The sequence below is a fragment of the Epargyreus clarus genome, unplaced genomic scaffold (assembly GCF_041222505.1).
Source record: "Epargyreus clarus isolate Ecla_fem2 unplaced genomic scaffold, WU_Ecla_fem_2.2 ptg000035l, whole genome shotgun sequence".
Lineage (NCBI taxonomy): Eukaryota > Metazoa > Arthropoda > Insecta > Lepidoptera > Hesperiidae > Epargyreus > Epargyreus clarus.
In genome coordinates, this window is record NW_027332240.1 from 318237 (window position 1) to 334056 (window position 15820).

A 15820-nucleotide genomic window follows, 5' to 3' on the forward strand; every position below is an offset into this window, starting at 1 on the left:
TCGCTTTAACGATATACATCGATAGTTTCTATAGCTCTTCTTATTTTGTTATAGAAACAAACGCGCAATGGTTATTATACATCGAAAAGTGGAGCAAAGTTGCAAGTTATTTGGATGTATGAGTAGTTCCATTTAAAACGATGTACATTGCTGGTTTCAACCGCATCAATACCCAAATCTTCTTTGTTACCACGCAATGTACGCTGTATAGAATTTGGTACCACGTGTAGACAGCACCCTTCGGTCAGTAGGTAATCAGTTTAGGGGGAACCTTTCAGCGTCTATTGCGAGCAATATCTGTGTTGCAATTTAATCTTCGGTTAGTTTAATCATATTACCATTGTCCTTTTCCCTTAAAGCGGTTTCGTGTTTAGAAAGGGTTTCAGAAAGGTTTTTGAAGTAGCCCTTAGTTTATATTTCAGCGATGGTTTTATTTAGGTAGATGTATTGAAATAACTAGTAATTTAATGTCAGGGGCAGTAATAGGAGTTATACTTGAATTCAATCAGATATGTCACTCAATGGGACTAAATTGCAGACTCAAACCGCTTTGAAAAGAATGTACATTTTACATAATACAGTGAAACACGTAATAGACATTAGACACACCGTTTGTGTAGATCGTAACAGATTTTCAAAGTTAAGTAACTTCGAGCGCGGTCTGGACTTGGATGGGTGACCGTTGGTAGTAAAGTGAAGTATGGGATACGCACATAGGCGTCATATTTATAAAACCTCTCCTTTACGTCAGGGTCACAAAATACATCATTATTACGGTCCGCTGCTGGGCACGGGTGTCCGAATGAGAAGGATAATTTTTAATGTTATTTTTTGTTTGTTACAGGCGGATGGGCGTCACCAGGACCCCAAAATCCAATCGTCTCGACCCTCCCCTGAACTCGCCGCAGGTAACCCCTAATGATATTTTAAAAATGTCTTGGAAGTAGTAACATAGCTTGCATTTTGCTTAATTATGTTGCTACAGCCATGACAATGTACCAGCAAGTCCAAATTGAAAGATAGAAATATGGTTTAACTGGGAAAGTAGTTAGTCACGTCTATTTCTAGTGTAAAACAGATCTTTTCTTTTCTGTGGAAGGGTGTGGATACTATTTTACTTTATAATCATCAGCACCATCAACCCATTACTGTCCCACTGCTGGGCACGAGTTTCCTCTCAGAAAGAGAAGGATTAGGCCATTGTCCACCGCGCTGGTCAAGTGCGTATTGGTAGACTTCTCACACCTTTGAGATTTGTTTGAGATTTGATCTGAATCTCTCATGTATGCAGGTTTCCTCATGATGTTTTCCTTCACGGTTTAAGTAAGTGATAATAAATTTCTAGTACGCACATAATTTTGAAAAATCAGAGGTCTGGTCTGGGATTTGAACCACAGACCCCTCGATCGAGAGGCCGAGTTTCTATACCACTGCTTTTAAAGATGTGTGCAGCCTACCAATCTGCAATTTCTCATATTGGTAAAGTACCTAAACTCCTACCCTCCATTCGCAAGGAGACCCATGCCCAGCAGTGGGACAATAAAGGGTTGATGAGAGATATATTCATATTATATTTAAAAGAGCTTTAATTTAAATCCAGTACCGTACCTTCTAAAAGTTCAACATACAGAAGCTCCGCTTTTTGCTTTTACAGCTTTTTTGCTTGTCTGCGAATGTTCAAAGCTTTGCTTGTTTCGTGCGAATGTGAAACTGAAACTTCAGTTTTTCATGCTGAAAACAGAACGTTTTGATAAGCAAAACGTTTTGAATATCATTCGAGTTTGTTTACAAAAGCATTTTTCAAGTTAAAAAAAAGAGAAGCAGTTATGGGGCGTTTGGGAAAGATGAGAGTGTTTCCAAAAACGACCATTATGTCCGACACCATGAAGTTAGGAAAGCTCGTAAGCTTGGCCGCAAAGGCTACCAACGGTAATTTGAAATTATTATATTTTTAGGCATGAATGTAATTAGGCTGAAGCGGAACCATTGAATGATTTATTTATTACGATCACAAACTAAGAGCACGTTAATGTACAGTGCAATAGATAATATACTCGTAGGTAGAGTCATTAAAATGTTTAGCGTCGCCGTTCTGATTATGTAATATCGTAATATTATGAAATGATACGATACATCTATCATTTTGTAATATTTTTTGTTTACACGCCAAGAATGAAACTTATATGCGTTTCCTATTTTCATTTTTAGACGATGTGGAATTACGTTCACGTCATCATTATAAAAATATTCATGCTGAACATTATAGAGCTTATTAAGAACCTCACATCACAGAAAACTAAAAAATCCCAAAAAATTTGACCTTATATCACAGTATTCTCAAATACCCAAGACGAATTAGGACTCTACATTATCTTCCTCCGTGACCCAGGAATACAAAGGGATCACCTGTCATCCCAGTCAATATCACAAATGTCGTAAGGTCAAAGCAAAGGGCATAAAGTGACGTGACCTGGTTCTGAAGGTCTGGCGGGGTGCCAAGGAACCGCGGATCACCGTACAATGGGTAGTGTTAGTATGAATGTACCGTTTATTTATAGTAATGGTAAATGTCGGTTTGATTAGGTATTTAGCTTTTAGACTTTTCATTTAGGTGTGTTACTTTTTGACACTGAAATTACTGATCAAATAAATAAACGCTTTCTACACTCACAGCCCCACACTAGGAGTCCCTGTGTCGTGGGTGCCATGGACACACACATAGACAAATATACACCCAGAAACAGAAATCCAAATTCATCATTTAAATATCTGTCTGGCCGGGGATCGAACCCGGGACCCTTCGCGTGTCAGACCAGTATGGTGACCGCATCTGAATGACACTTAAGACATGAATAGTGTGTGTGCACGTATTACCACATACAATTAACTTTTCTGTGGTAAAGCGGTCGGAGCAACCAGTAAATGCTAGTTTAATTATATTTTCTATATAGTTTTGAATAATTGCAGAAAATAGTTTATTCTTGAATCCTAGGTTAATGATTTTCAGGAGATTCAAATTGTTAATTTTTGAAAAATCTGATGTGTATCGGAGCCTGGAATTCGAATCTCGGACCCCTCGACTGAGATGTCGAAATTTCGTTATCGGACTATCACTGATGTTTTTGATTCGAATGATGACAAGAAATCGTTTAATGAATCCTAAGCTATAAGCTAAGGTTAAATCGGTTCTTTCAGCAGTATATTTTTCACCTTCTAGAAATTAATAGCAGTGATAGCCTAGTGGTTAAGAAATTCGGCCTCACGATCAAGGGGTCCGAGGTTCAAATCCTATGGTACGCACGTCTGATTTTTCAAAGTTATGTGCGTATTACAAATTAATTATCACTTACTAAACGGTGAAGGAAAACATCGTGAGGAAACCTGCATACCTGAGAGATTTATAAAAATAAAAAATAAATCTCAAAGGTATGTGAAGTCTACCAATACGCACTTGACCAGCGCGGTGGACTATGGCCTAATCCTTCTCATTATGAGAAGAGACCCGTGCCCAGCAGTGGGACAGTAATGGATTGTTGATGATGATTTTTTACCTTTAACTTGAATCCTTTGCTGTTACCAGATCAGACTCTCAGCTGTTGGTTTGTCCCAGGCGCAGACGGCAGCATGACGGTGGCGCGCGGCGAGGAATCCCCCGAGCGGCTGGGCGGCGCGCTCCGGCGGTTGCACTACCGCGCGACGAGGCGAGCGCACTCCGCCGCCGCGAGGCACCATGGGACCACACCCAAGGTCGGTGGCTAGCTTTAAATCTGATAATTTGATGATGAGATGGTGTTGATGATAATAGATTGCATTTGAAGAAATCACATGAAATGTTATTAAAAAGACTAATCATATTTTAGTTACAAAGTTTTCTTATATTATTATAGAATCGGAATACGATCTCAATTGAGAAGAGTCAGCAACTCAACCAGAATGGATGTTATATAATTGATTGAATTTTGTTTAAGTGCGGTTCCAAAAATAATTTCGGAAATTTGGCTATATGATACACATGTACTTTACGCGACTTTACGCAACTTGTGAAGAGATTGCGCTACACGTTTCTGAATCACGCTTACGAAGTTTTCTCAACGTCGTGCATTGCAAACTCGCAACTGAGACCGCTGGGCCACAGTCCCCGGATATGATTACCAATTTTTTCTTTTTTCCGTAATAGTTATGGCAAAATTGTTTTCTAGTTTAGTTTGATTTGTACATATAGCAGGCAACTGTTTCTTAAACTTAAGAGATAAACCAAAATAAAAATGTTCATTAGCTTTAACTCGCTTTCGTTCTTAAAACGTTTTTACAGAAAGCCATTTTAGTCTAGGAAATGTACCTCTATTTCCCGGCTACAAACAATAGGTCTGCGAATTTAGGTCTTCACTGTGGTCGATGGTGTTCTTTAAGCGCTTATAGAGATTAACGTTCATTGGACCTTCATTTGCTAATGGAAAAGGAACAAGACATACACCGTATACAGAGCAGCAGTTTAATAAATGAGTATGTCAGGTAAACCATGCATTGCAGTGGTACAATGGTACAATCATTGAGTACAATGGTACCATTATTGAGTACAATAATTGTACCATTGTACCACTGCAATGGTACAATGGTACAATCATTGAGTACAATGGTACCATTATTGAGTACAATAATTGTACCATTGTACCACTGTACTCAATAATTGCACCATTGTGCCACTGTAATAGATAGATACCGCAATTAATTTACAATTTTTATCTAGTTCACTAGTAAGTGATAGTTCACTAGATTGTAAATGAATGGCGACATCTATTTATGTCTCGTTCGTTTTCTTTAAGTGTAAGAGAGAAATATGGAAGTAAAAGAGGAGCATGCAGTCCGTCTGATGGTAAGCTACTGCCGCCCATGTACATCTGTAATCAACCCCAGATAAGATTAGATTCCTACCCGAGGTCGGCCACAGATGCGCCGCTACCACTGAGGACTGGTAACTGGTAAGTTGGAACGACTCGGAAAAGTATGTGTCCCTTACCACTTACCCTCCTTACCCCTTACCCTCTAAGCCAGAACACAGCAGCGTTTACCACTGCTGTTATTCGATTTCGGCTTAATAACAGTGAAACGATCCTTTAATATATTATATTGAACGAAGCGTCCTCCGACACTGCAATTATTTGTTCTAACTCAACAGAGTAAACACATTGTTCCTACCACACCCTAAAAAAGATGTAACCAACTCTCCATAAAGTATGGCATCAAATAAATGTTACGGCAACATATTCTTATTTATATATAAGCCGTTTACCGCTTATTACAGTGTCACATATCATAATGCCATCGCAAAAAGATAAATGAGGCACAGTCCGGCTCGAAGGACCATTAATTATTCGATCGCGGCGGTTGTCAGGATGTGTCATAAATAATGCCCGTAAATGGATCTTTTTATTGGTTATTTTGGACATTTTAATGGTTCAGAATGGATTGGACAATCCTAGTGGGCATTCCAACTTAGTCGTCCTACAAAACCTGGTTGTGGTTAGTTTATTAGGACTAATCTTATCAGGAGTCAATTAAAGATGTCCACATCCAGCAGTAGCTGCTATCAGGTAAACTGCACTCTCATATGCTACTTTTGTATTTACCGATGTCACTGCCAAAATTTAGAAGAAACCAACGACACCTCATATTTTAAAATTTTAATTTTTAAAATAAGTATTTTTTATAATATGGGAGTAGCAGACGAGCATGCAGTCCACCTTATGGTAATGACTACTGCCGCCCATGGACATCTGTAATCAACTCCAGGTAGGATTAGGTACCTACCTTAGGTAGGCTACAGAAGCGCCGTTACCCCTGAGGACTAAGCTGAAACGCCTCGGAAAAATCTGTCTCCCGTACCACGCCCTTCAAACCAAAACACAGCAGCGTTTTACACTGATGTTATGAGGTAGAAATAGGTGTGGCCGTGGTGCCGCCGGAGTCGAACCACAAAGGGTTCTACCTTTAAAGTTTAGGATACAGGGCGTGCCAAATATCGAAACATACGTTTATGTTAAACGTTACCCTCCGGAATCGGATACACATTTACCAAACGTCTCCTATTTTAATAAATATGCATTTGAAGAAAACTTTATTTAATCTCTCCAACTAAAGAAAACTTGTGAAAATATTCTTATATTCAATTTTGAAAATTGGTACGACCCGCTTGACAGATCGCTGGGGAATGATATATGAGTATTTTTCATTACTTACAGCGAGATTCAGTGGAACTATTTATAAACTTGGTTAGAAATATGCTCGGCGCGTATTGAGAATATAATAATAGTGAGAGAGTGCTACATAATAATTATAATTGTAATTGAATTACAGTTCAGACGAACATGCAGTTCTCCTGTACCCTTACCATGACTTTTCTAAACATCCCACAATTTTACGTTACGTTTAGTCAATCCATTATTCTGTTCCGTTTACTTCAGTAGACTGAGTAAACGTAACAATAAGTAAGTGCTCAAGTCTTTTTGTCTCCCTCACATGTTCACAAAAAAGAGAGACAAAACATAAAGAGCCATTTTGTCAATTTAGACATTTAATGTTATGTTACTGACTATAGTTCTGATATAATCCGCTAGGGGCGCTGATTGGAAATAGTATGGGCAAATACGTAAACAAATACCAAAACAATCATATTTGTCAAAACGTAAAAACTCATGGTAAGGGTACTGATGGTAAATGTCTACTGCCGTGCCTGCACATATGTAATCAACCCTAACCAAAGGAAAACATAATTCCTACTCGATGTTCCACAAAAGCCTTGCTACTGAGGACTATGTTGAAACGATTGGGAACGTTCAATTTAGAACACAGCAGCCCTTAATACTGTAGATATTAGGTAGAATTGAAATAAATTACTTCTCAGAGTAAGTTACACGTTAAGCCATAGACGCCGTTCATAAGCCCTTCTCAGACGTATAAATATCTTCACGATGATTTGGGAAGGAAATCATTGTTAATTTTATTGCTTTCTAATGCACGTAAATTTACCTGGGTATCGAACTTCGTACCCCCGATCCGTAGGCCGTGTTTCACCACTTAACTATACAATCTTAAACCTTTAACCACAAGAAACATAGTAATTGGGTATTTAGGTCAATGGATCTGAAGCCCTTGATGTTACGACCCTTTGTAAATGCTTCCCTTTATTGAAATCAGGCTTTATTTATGTGTGACGCGACCGTAGGTCAGTGGGGAGGCTTATCAAAAGGTAATGTCAAAGGAATAAATGCCCGCCATTAAGGGTTGAAGAATCCTATGTATTATTTGAGGGTTTGTAAAGAAGAGTAAAAATGTTTGCTTGTAAGTTCTTGATTGTAAGGTCACTTCCGCTTATGGATATTTGCGAGAACTTTACCAATAATACGGGTTCTACTTCTAAAAGCAGTGATAGCCCAATGGTATAGAAACTCGGCCTCGAACGAGGGGTCTGAAGTTCAAATCCTAGGCACATACCTCTGATTTTTCAAAGTTATGTGCGTATTAGAAATTAATTATCACTTGCTTTAAACGGTGAAGGAAAACATCACGAGGAATCCGGCATACCTGAGAGATTTATTTAATAATAATCTTAAAGGTATGTGAAGTCTACCAATACGCACTTGGCCAGCGCGGTAGACTATGGCCTAATCCTTCTCATTCTGAGAGGAGACCCGTGCCCAGCAGTGGGACAGCAATGGGCTGATGACGGGTTCTACTTGAAGTCTATCACAGATGTGTTGCCACTGCTTAGGACTAAGATTGCCTATTATATAAGCCAGTTATCATCCACACCTTTCGACTGAAAAAGCTACTCTACTAGTACTCGAATAACTGCTTAACGCTACAGTTAATATGTGTGATGGTATCTTCCCGGCCGAATCATACTGACTTTCCCACCTTCCAATAAAGTAATTTTAACAATAAGGTACAGTTGCTTCTGCTTTCAAATAATCGTATGTGGAAAATGCCTTTGTGATTTGTCTCTGGAGTCTCCATCGCCACACCTTATTGCCTTATAACAACAATGTTATGCGTTGCTGTATTCCGATTTGAAGGGTGTGGTAAGAAATATATTTATGAGAAACGTTCCAACTTAGTCCTTAAATATAGCCACGCATTTATGCCTGACCTCAGGAAGGTAATTATAGGTGGTAGAACCCTTTGTGGTTAGACTCCGGCGGCACTACCACCACACCTGTTTCTACCAAAGAATAAAAGTGTTAAGCGCTGCTGTGTTCTTGTTTGAAGAGTGTGATAAGGGAGATATACTTACCTGACGCTTTCCAGCTTAGTCCTCAGGAGTAGCGACGCTGTGGCCGACCTCAATTAGGAATATCTAATCCTATCTGGGGTTGATTACGGATGTCCATGGGCGGCAGTAGCCACTAAGTATCAGGTGGACTGCATGCTCGTCTGCAACTCCTATATTATAAAAAAAGGTAATCTTGTCAAGGGTTGATTGCCATCCATGGGCAGTAGTAGCCACTTATCAGGCATCTGCTTGTTAGTTTGCTGCTTCAGTATTAAAAAAACCTTTTATACAACAGAACGTTATGTGTTACGCCTTATGTGTTACATACCAATGTACATAGCCCAGATAAATCGCCTACACCTATTTTTGCTTGATTAAATTTGTTGCTAGACCTAACCGTTGGGATACCTAAGATTTATGTCCTAATATTTATCTTTGGTGGGAAATAGAAATATAAGGGCGTTCTTTACAGCCCTAATTTTGCGGTAAATGTTTGGGATTGCGCAGGTAGCGTTGATATGCTTGTTTGTGAGGATCATAAGTATTTGCTATTTTGATAAATGTTAGTGAAAATGTATGAAATTGAGACTATACGATGACTCTATGATAGAGGGATATGGAGGGGTTGGGTCCTGGGATCGAATTCCGGTAAATTAAATATGCATTTTATAGATTTTAATTTATGTTTGTATATTGTGTTTGCGTCTTTGTATCCATGGCTTCCAGGATTACCTTGTGTTCCAGGATTTTCAGCATTCACTGGTATGATTGTGTAAAAAAACGTTTTCGTAAAGTCATTTTATCGCTTGCATGTAGCAACATACAAAAGCGTTCATAAATTAAATTTGTCTGTTTGTTTCACCTACATAATGACTGACAGGGCAAAACCAATTTTCATGAAACTTTCATGGACAGATGAAGAATTTTCCCAGGTAACTTATGATACTTTTAATCTCGGAAATATAACAAATATCGGCATAATATCGAAATAATAAGTACTGGCTTTTTGGTTAAGACTTTACGTACATATCAAGTGGCAGGCAGAACTTGTTCTAAAATATATACAAAAAGTAATTCTGAATTTCCGTTGATCGTGTTCTATCTATTTATCTGGACCAAGGATGCTGTATTGATGAGCACAATCCATTCATATTCAAATTGTATTGAGATTCAATGAGTTTACGACGCCGAGGGGATTCCAAATTGCTTTGTTTAAATATTAAGTGTCTGTAGTGCAGAATAAGGTAGTTAGGAAACTGTTTATAAATTGTTAATATCATTATTAGGATAACATTCCTCGTATTATGCATGGTTAGTAAAGATTATTCACTCCTTACAAGAAAATGTAACCAGTTTTGAGAATCGAAATAGTTGCGTAAAAAAATTTCGCCACGTCTCCGTGGTAAAATATCCATAAAATATTAAAAATATTTATTTATTTATTATGTAACTTATATTATAGTTTTGAATTGCTAAAAGTGTATTTGCTCTGTTTTAAGGAGAGCTTAAAATAAAACTTTACCTTGTGTACTGGTGGTCCTGCGTCATTAATATGAAAGAAAACGACTTTTCCTTCCTCTCCCTCATTTTCAAGTTATTTTCCCGGTTTTGCATTGTCAGATAGAACCCTGAAAACCAGGCCAGTGTTTTGTTCTTTAGTTCAAGATAATAGGCAAGGGATCTCGAAATATTTCTTTTATGATCTATCTAGATAGATTTCAACCGTATCCAAACAGAAAACAGAACATATTGAACGTATATTATGACAGGCGTCTTTACTGGCGACGGTTGGGCGACGTTGCCAAACTATCGCCAAATGAGATTAATAAGTGATGTGGGATCTTAAGGCCCTGATGGGCTGACGGGGAATATTAGGTGCTTGGAACTGATGAGGTGGGACAAGTGAGACGTCTGTCATGTTTCTATACGTTTTCAATGGTCGCTGGCGTTGTAGCTATGACGTCCATCGAGATATGGGAATCAAAAAAATATATTTACATGTTATGTAATGAAAGAAAATATATTTATTTTTATATAGGCCTACGGAGGCACTTACAAATTGTCAGTTATATTTTTTAAACTATTACCGGATCGGAACGTGACCTTAACTAAGAAGATCCGGTAAGAAACTCGGTGGGTTTGTCTTTTAAATTTGCACGCCGACCCGGCAGAATGAGAGAAATTTGTAGCTATAAGACCTTTGTTAACCTTATTCTAAGCAAATAAAGAATTATGAATTATGTATAGGTATAGTTATTGCCAAATATTATTCAACAGATAAAAAAAACTAAACCATGTTTAATCAAGCGTTAGCGAACGTGAGGAAATACATAAAAATAAATGTTCGGAAAAATTCCAACGAAAAACCACTGGGAACGATATTTTGCAAAATGGTGGCAATAATGTTAAATGTCAAGTTTAATTTGAATCGTCATGACGCACATTTAAAATATATTCGGTAACAATTTTGTACAATTATGGATTATTTAAAATGGAAAATTAAGATAGGTATTTAAAAGTTACGTTTTTCAAGTAACGAATTAAGTTATATAATTGTACAAAATGATGATGGGGAAGAATACATAGTATTTTTGAAATATCTTCTGAGTATCTTAATAAATTAATTATACTACTACTTAAAAAATGAAACTGACATCCATTGACGTATTTTTTCTACGTTGACACCGCATGACATCTTGACTTTTGCAGTTTACTTCCCGTCTTACGAATTTTCGATCAGGCCACGTGTCGTAACGCGAGTTTAACATGTTTACCTATCACGAAAAGTGCACAACGCCGCTAAAGTTTTCACTTAAATAATTCATATCAATCACTGTTTAAAAACAAATATTATTCCAAATAAAATAACACTTAAACGCGTGGGCATATTTCACAGATTCATTAAAATGCGACATTATCCTATCAAATATTCCCGCCTCATCAGTTCCAAGTACCTAATATTCCCCGTCAGCCCATCAGGGCCTTAAGATCCCACATCACTTATTAATCTCATTTCAAGTCCAATTTTAGAAAAGCCTCTTGAAACTTGCGAAAGTTTCGTCCAATTCCAGGAAAATAATGTTTGGAAGCCATTCCCATCATGATTTCAATTACCTTTTCCTTTTATGATAATTGGGATGATGTGATGGGTCTTTGAAAGGCTATCAACGTCTAGGATTTTGATGATTAGCTTCGGGCTACTTTATTTTTTTATGAAAATACTGTTAGGATCGTCGGTAATAGATAGAAAATTTATTAATTGAAAATGGGCGCTTAGGGGGAGTTATTTTGCAATGATTGTAAAGAACTTACTCTGCCACTTTTGTTGTAAAATTGCGTTAGATTATTATTCTGTTGATTTATTTAGAAAAGGTTCTCGGTTTATAAAAGTTGGTTTTTAAATAATTTCCTGACGATTTCCTGACGATATTTCAACTTTAAGAATATACTGTTTTTAAAATGGTAGAGTAATTAATTCAAAGGGCTTTAAAAACCTGCAGGTGTAACAACGGTCAAAGGTGGTAGAAGAAATAAGGATCGACCTTTGATTCGATTTGTAGTGTAAAGCAATTTTTGTGTTTCGGTGGTAATGTGTATTTTGCCTGACTTATATGCGATCGTCTTGCTCTGCAGGGTGGATAATGTATCTGTTATCAACTTCAGGTAGAATCTATTTTATGTAGAGTTATATATGCCATGTCTTTGGGCGGCAGTGCAATTGCTACTTAAAAAAAAGAATATGCAAAAAAAACACATGAACATGTAATCAAAACAAAAGCGTCCCGGCGGCAGCATCCGGCGGTGATGACGTCGCTAATGAAGTGACGTCACATCCTGATCCGCCGTCGGTTCGTTTCCGCTTGAGTGATTGCTTTGATTAGCATTAGCTGGTGGATTTCCTTTTACCCATTTCCGTGTTTCTGTGTGAGGTACACAGATTTTTAGACAAACTCAACGCCTCATTGAACCCGATTCTGAGATATTAACCCGTAAATGATCGAAGTAGTACCTGTACTACTTGAATGCCTTTTGCCTGCAATAGCCACTGTGACTCAGCTTAGTATTGAACTTAAGTACTCAATTAAAAAACAAGAAGTACCAAAGAACCTGGATTCAATACCAAAATCGGTCTGATACGCCTGGATTCCTGACAGACGATACATTTTGATTTCTGGTCCAGGCCTGGGTGCTTGTGTGTGATGGAACCGACCATTATGGTCTACTCTTTATACTATTGTGGTACTAACCACTACGAAACTTAATCGAATCGCAATATCGCTTTTCGAATTGTTTTTCGTGAAACTAAATGCGATCCTGTCTCTATGTTTGGAATTTTGTTATAAGTGTTTTTGTTTTGCCTAAAGCACTGATATAAAGAGTAAGTAGCCACTACTTGTAATCATAATAAAAAATAAAGCTTTGTAAGAAACTTTTTTCCAGTGCGTCACGCACGCACCGAAAGTATCTTTAAAAATAAAGTCACCTTTATTTAAATAAATTTGTATCAACATTCCTGTATTTACCATCCGAGTTTCTACAGATCGGCACAGCCTTATTGCTCTCCATTGACTTGCAGAGCCGGAAGCCGTGGAAATTGCCCGCGCCGTTTACATAAAACAGATTCCAATTGGGAACTTTTACATAATCAATGACGTTTGCGGTTTCGGGAAATTTGGATACAGTTCCAAATTTAACGTTCTTTGCGTTAGTTATTTATTTATTGATCTTTATAATTCTGAGTGCGGATTTATTGAGGAAATTGAGGAAATGAGAATCACACATCACATAAGCGTATCGCTAAGCACATCATTCGTTTTAGTGAGGAGACAAGATTTTTTTTCTGTAAATTGATCTCTCTTCAAAGTTGAAATCAGTTTACGCTCTTTTTAAAGCTCGCTGCAATATGTATTACCATTTTTAATGAAAACAACGTAATAATCTAGTATACAGTCCACCAGTTGGTAAATGGAAATTGCCGCTCGTGGACATCTGTATTACTAATTAACCCTTAATAGGATTATACTCATTCTTGCATGCCTTAAAGGTAGTTAAAAGGAATTGTAACTATGAAATAGGACCACTGTGTACTGTTATTTATGTTGTAATTAAATTTTGATTGATTGAATGAAGTCGGCCACAGATGCCTCCGGAGGCTTCACTCTTTCGAGTTGGTTTTGTCAAGAAATATCAAATGGCTATTTTATTTCATATTGCAAGTCATCATCATCATCATCATCATCATCAACCCATTACTGTCCCACTGTTGGGCACGGGTCTCCTCTCATAATGAGAAGGATTAGGCCATAGTCCGCCACGCTCGCCAAGTGCGTATTGGTAGACTTCACATACCTTTGAGATTTTTTTTATAAATCTCTCAGGTATGCAGGTTTCCTCACGATGTTTTCCTTCACCGTGTAGTAAGTGATAATTAATTTCGAATACGCACATAACTTTGAAAATTAAAATCAGAGGTGCGTGCCTGGGATTTAAACCTCGGGACCCCTCGATCGAGAGGCCGAGTTTCTTAACCACTAGGCTATTACGATTGCAAATACTTGTTTTACTATAAGACCGACTCACGCTTGGTTTTTCAAGTATTGGAATTCTCTGTCCATACTCCACAACGTACAGTATGCATAAAAAACTAAAACTCAGTTTATTGGTTTCAAAGAATTTCCTTTCATGTCCAGTACATTTTATTACTCGTGGAATTATTTTATGAGCATCGTTCAAAGAAGTTGAAAATGTCCTTTTGTCTTGAAGATGGGAAGTATTACTAGAATATGTGAAATTTCTAGTTATTTAATCTAGAAATTTATCAAAAACAAATTCTCGAAATATCTTATCCTATATATATAATTCGGAATCAAAATCAAACCATTTCTTAATGTACGTATTTGTTATTTATCACGGATTTAAAATTGTTTTCGATTTTTTTGAATTCTCAGAACTGCAGGTACAATGTACCGTTTAAGTGTAACCGTTACCTCTAATCTATGTGGGTACTACTTTACTTCTAATATGCACATCACTTTGAAAACACACAGGTGTATTGAATGGTCTGGGGAATTGAACCTCAGAATAAGAGGAGTATTTTTTTTTTTATAATATAGGAGTAGCAGACGAGCATGCCGTCCACCTGATGGTAAGTGGCTACTGCCGCCCATGGACATCTGTAATCAACCCCAGATAGGATGAGATATTCCTATGTGAGGTCGGCCGCAGATGCGCCGCTACCCCTGAGGACTAAGCTGGAACTTGGAAAAGTCTGTCTCCCTTACCACGCCCTTCAAACCGTAACACAGCAGCGCCTTACACTGCAGTTATTAGGTAGAAATAGGTGTGGCGGTGGTGCCGCCGGAGTCGAACCACAAAGGGTTCTACCACCTTCAAACATATCACCTAAAGAAATATCAAAATATCAACAATACAAAAATATCAACTTTAATCAAATTGTGAGACATAAAACTTTGGGTATGTACTGAAACATATCATATAACATTTTTATACATTTCTTATTACTATCACAAATAATGATTGCAATAAATTCCCACCGCGGTATATCAGGAATTCCATTTAATTCCCGCTGCAGCGCCAATAGCTGGGAATTGTTGACATTCCCCGTGGCTTTCAGAAACTTACTCATTAGATGATTGAGTACATATAGGTACGGTTTTATTATTGAATTGAAATAGTTGATTATTGAGGTCATAGAAATAATATGTTTCTACCGGGGAGGCACCACTGTCACAATTATTTGTAGCATGAAGTAGTTCTACGTTTCGGTGGAAGATTGTGGATGATGACTCACGGCAATAAGCAATCTTCAATCGTAGAAACAAAATCTGATCTGAGATTGAAGTAGCGATTGAAGGATCTGCAGTCCACCTGATGGTAAATGATCACTGTCGCTTATGGACATCTGTAATCAACATCAGATAAGTATAGATTCCTACGTGAGATCAGCCACAAATACGTTGTTGTCCCTGTAGTTCCGGGACTAGAATAGTCAGGGTCAGCCCAATACATTTCCGACGTAAGCAAATATTGGAAAACCCTTTTGTTATTTTCCAACCTTTGAACATTTTTCTGTTTGGTTAACCCCCTTTTTATTTAAAACAAGAATTAATCTCGGTAACGGAAATACGCATGTTTAAAAGTTTTGAAAGTTATTTAAATATGGGGAGTTTGAAATTAATTTTAATATTTAATATAACTTTTGATTTTTTTTTTTTTTTTTTTTTTGGCGCCCAGATGTAGGTGGAAAAAGGGCTGACCCTCTACGGAGAGGGAGGAGCAAAAAATGCGTCCAAGCACTTACAGGCCGCGACAAGCCGGTGCCTGCGTCGTGTGGGGCTGACTGAAAGGTCCTCCTGAAGGGAGGACCATCCCACTAAAAACTCCTTTAAGGCATTCGTCCAAGGGGACCGTACAGCCGACATCGGATAGCGACCTCTCGTTTGCGGAGCGAGAGGCGCTAGCGGCGCTCCCTAGAGAGCTACCGCTGGATAGATGACACTGAAGGTGTCAACGTATCATGAATAAGATTAG

General features: G+C 37.8%; 1 protein-coding gene across 1 annotated transcript in view; it reads left to right on the plus strand.

Annotated features, from left to right (window-relative positions):
• Positions 1-3617: 3617 nt before the first annotated feature.
• LOC140756362 (uncharacterized) overlaps positions 3618-15820 on the plus strand; it is a 141873-nt gene continuing 129670 nt past the window's right edge. The window contains exon 1 of the mRNA XM_073091831.1: positions 3618-3747. Coding sequence (XP_072947932.1) covers positions 3625-3747 — 123 coding nt within the window. The 5' untranslated portion in view covers positions 3618-3624. The remainder of the gene's footprint in view (positions 3748-15820) is intronic.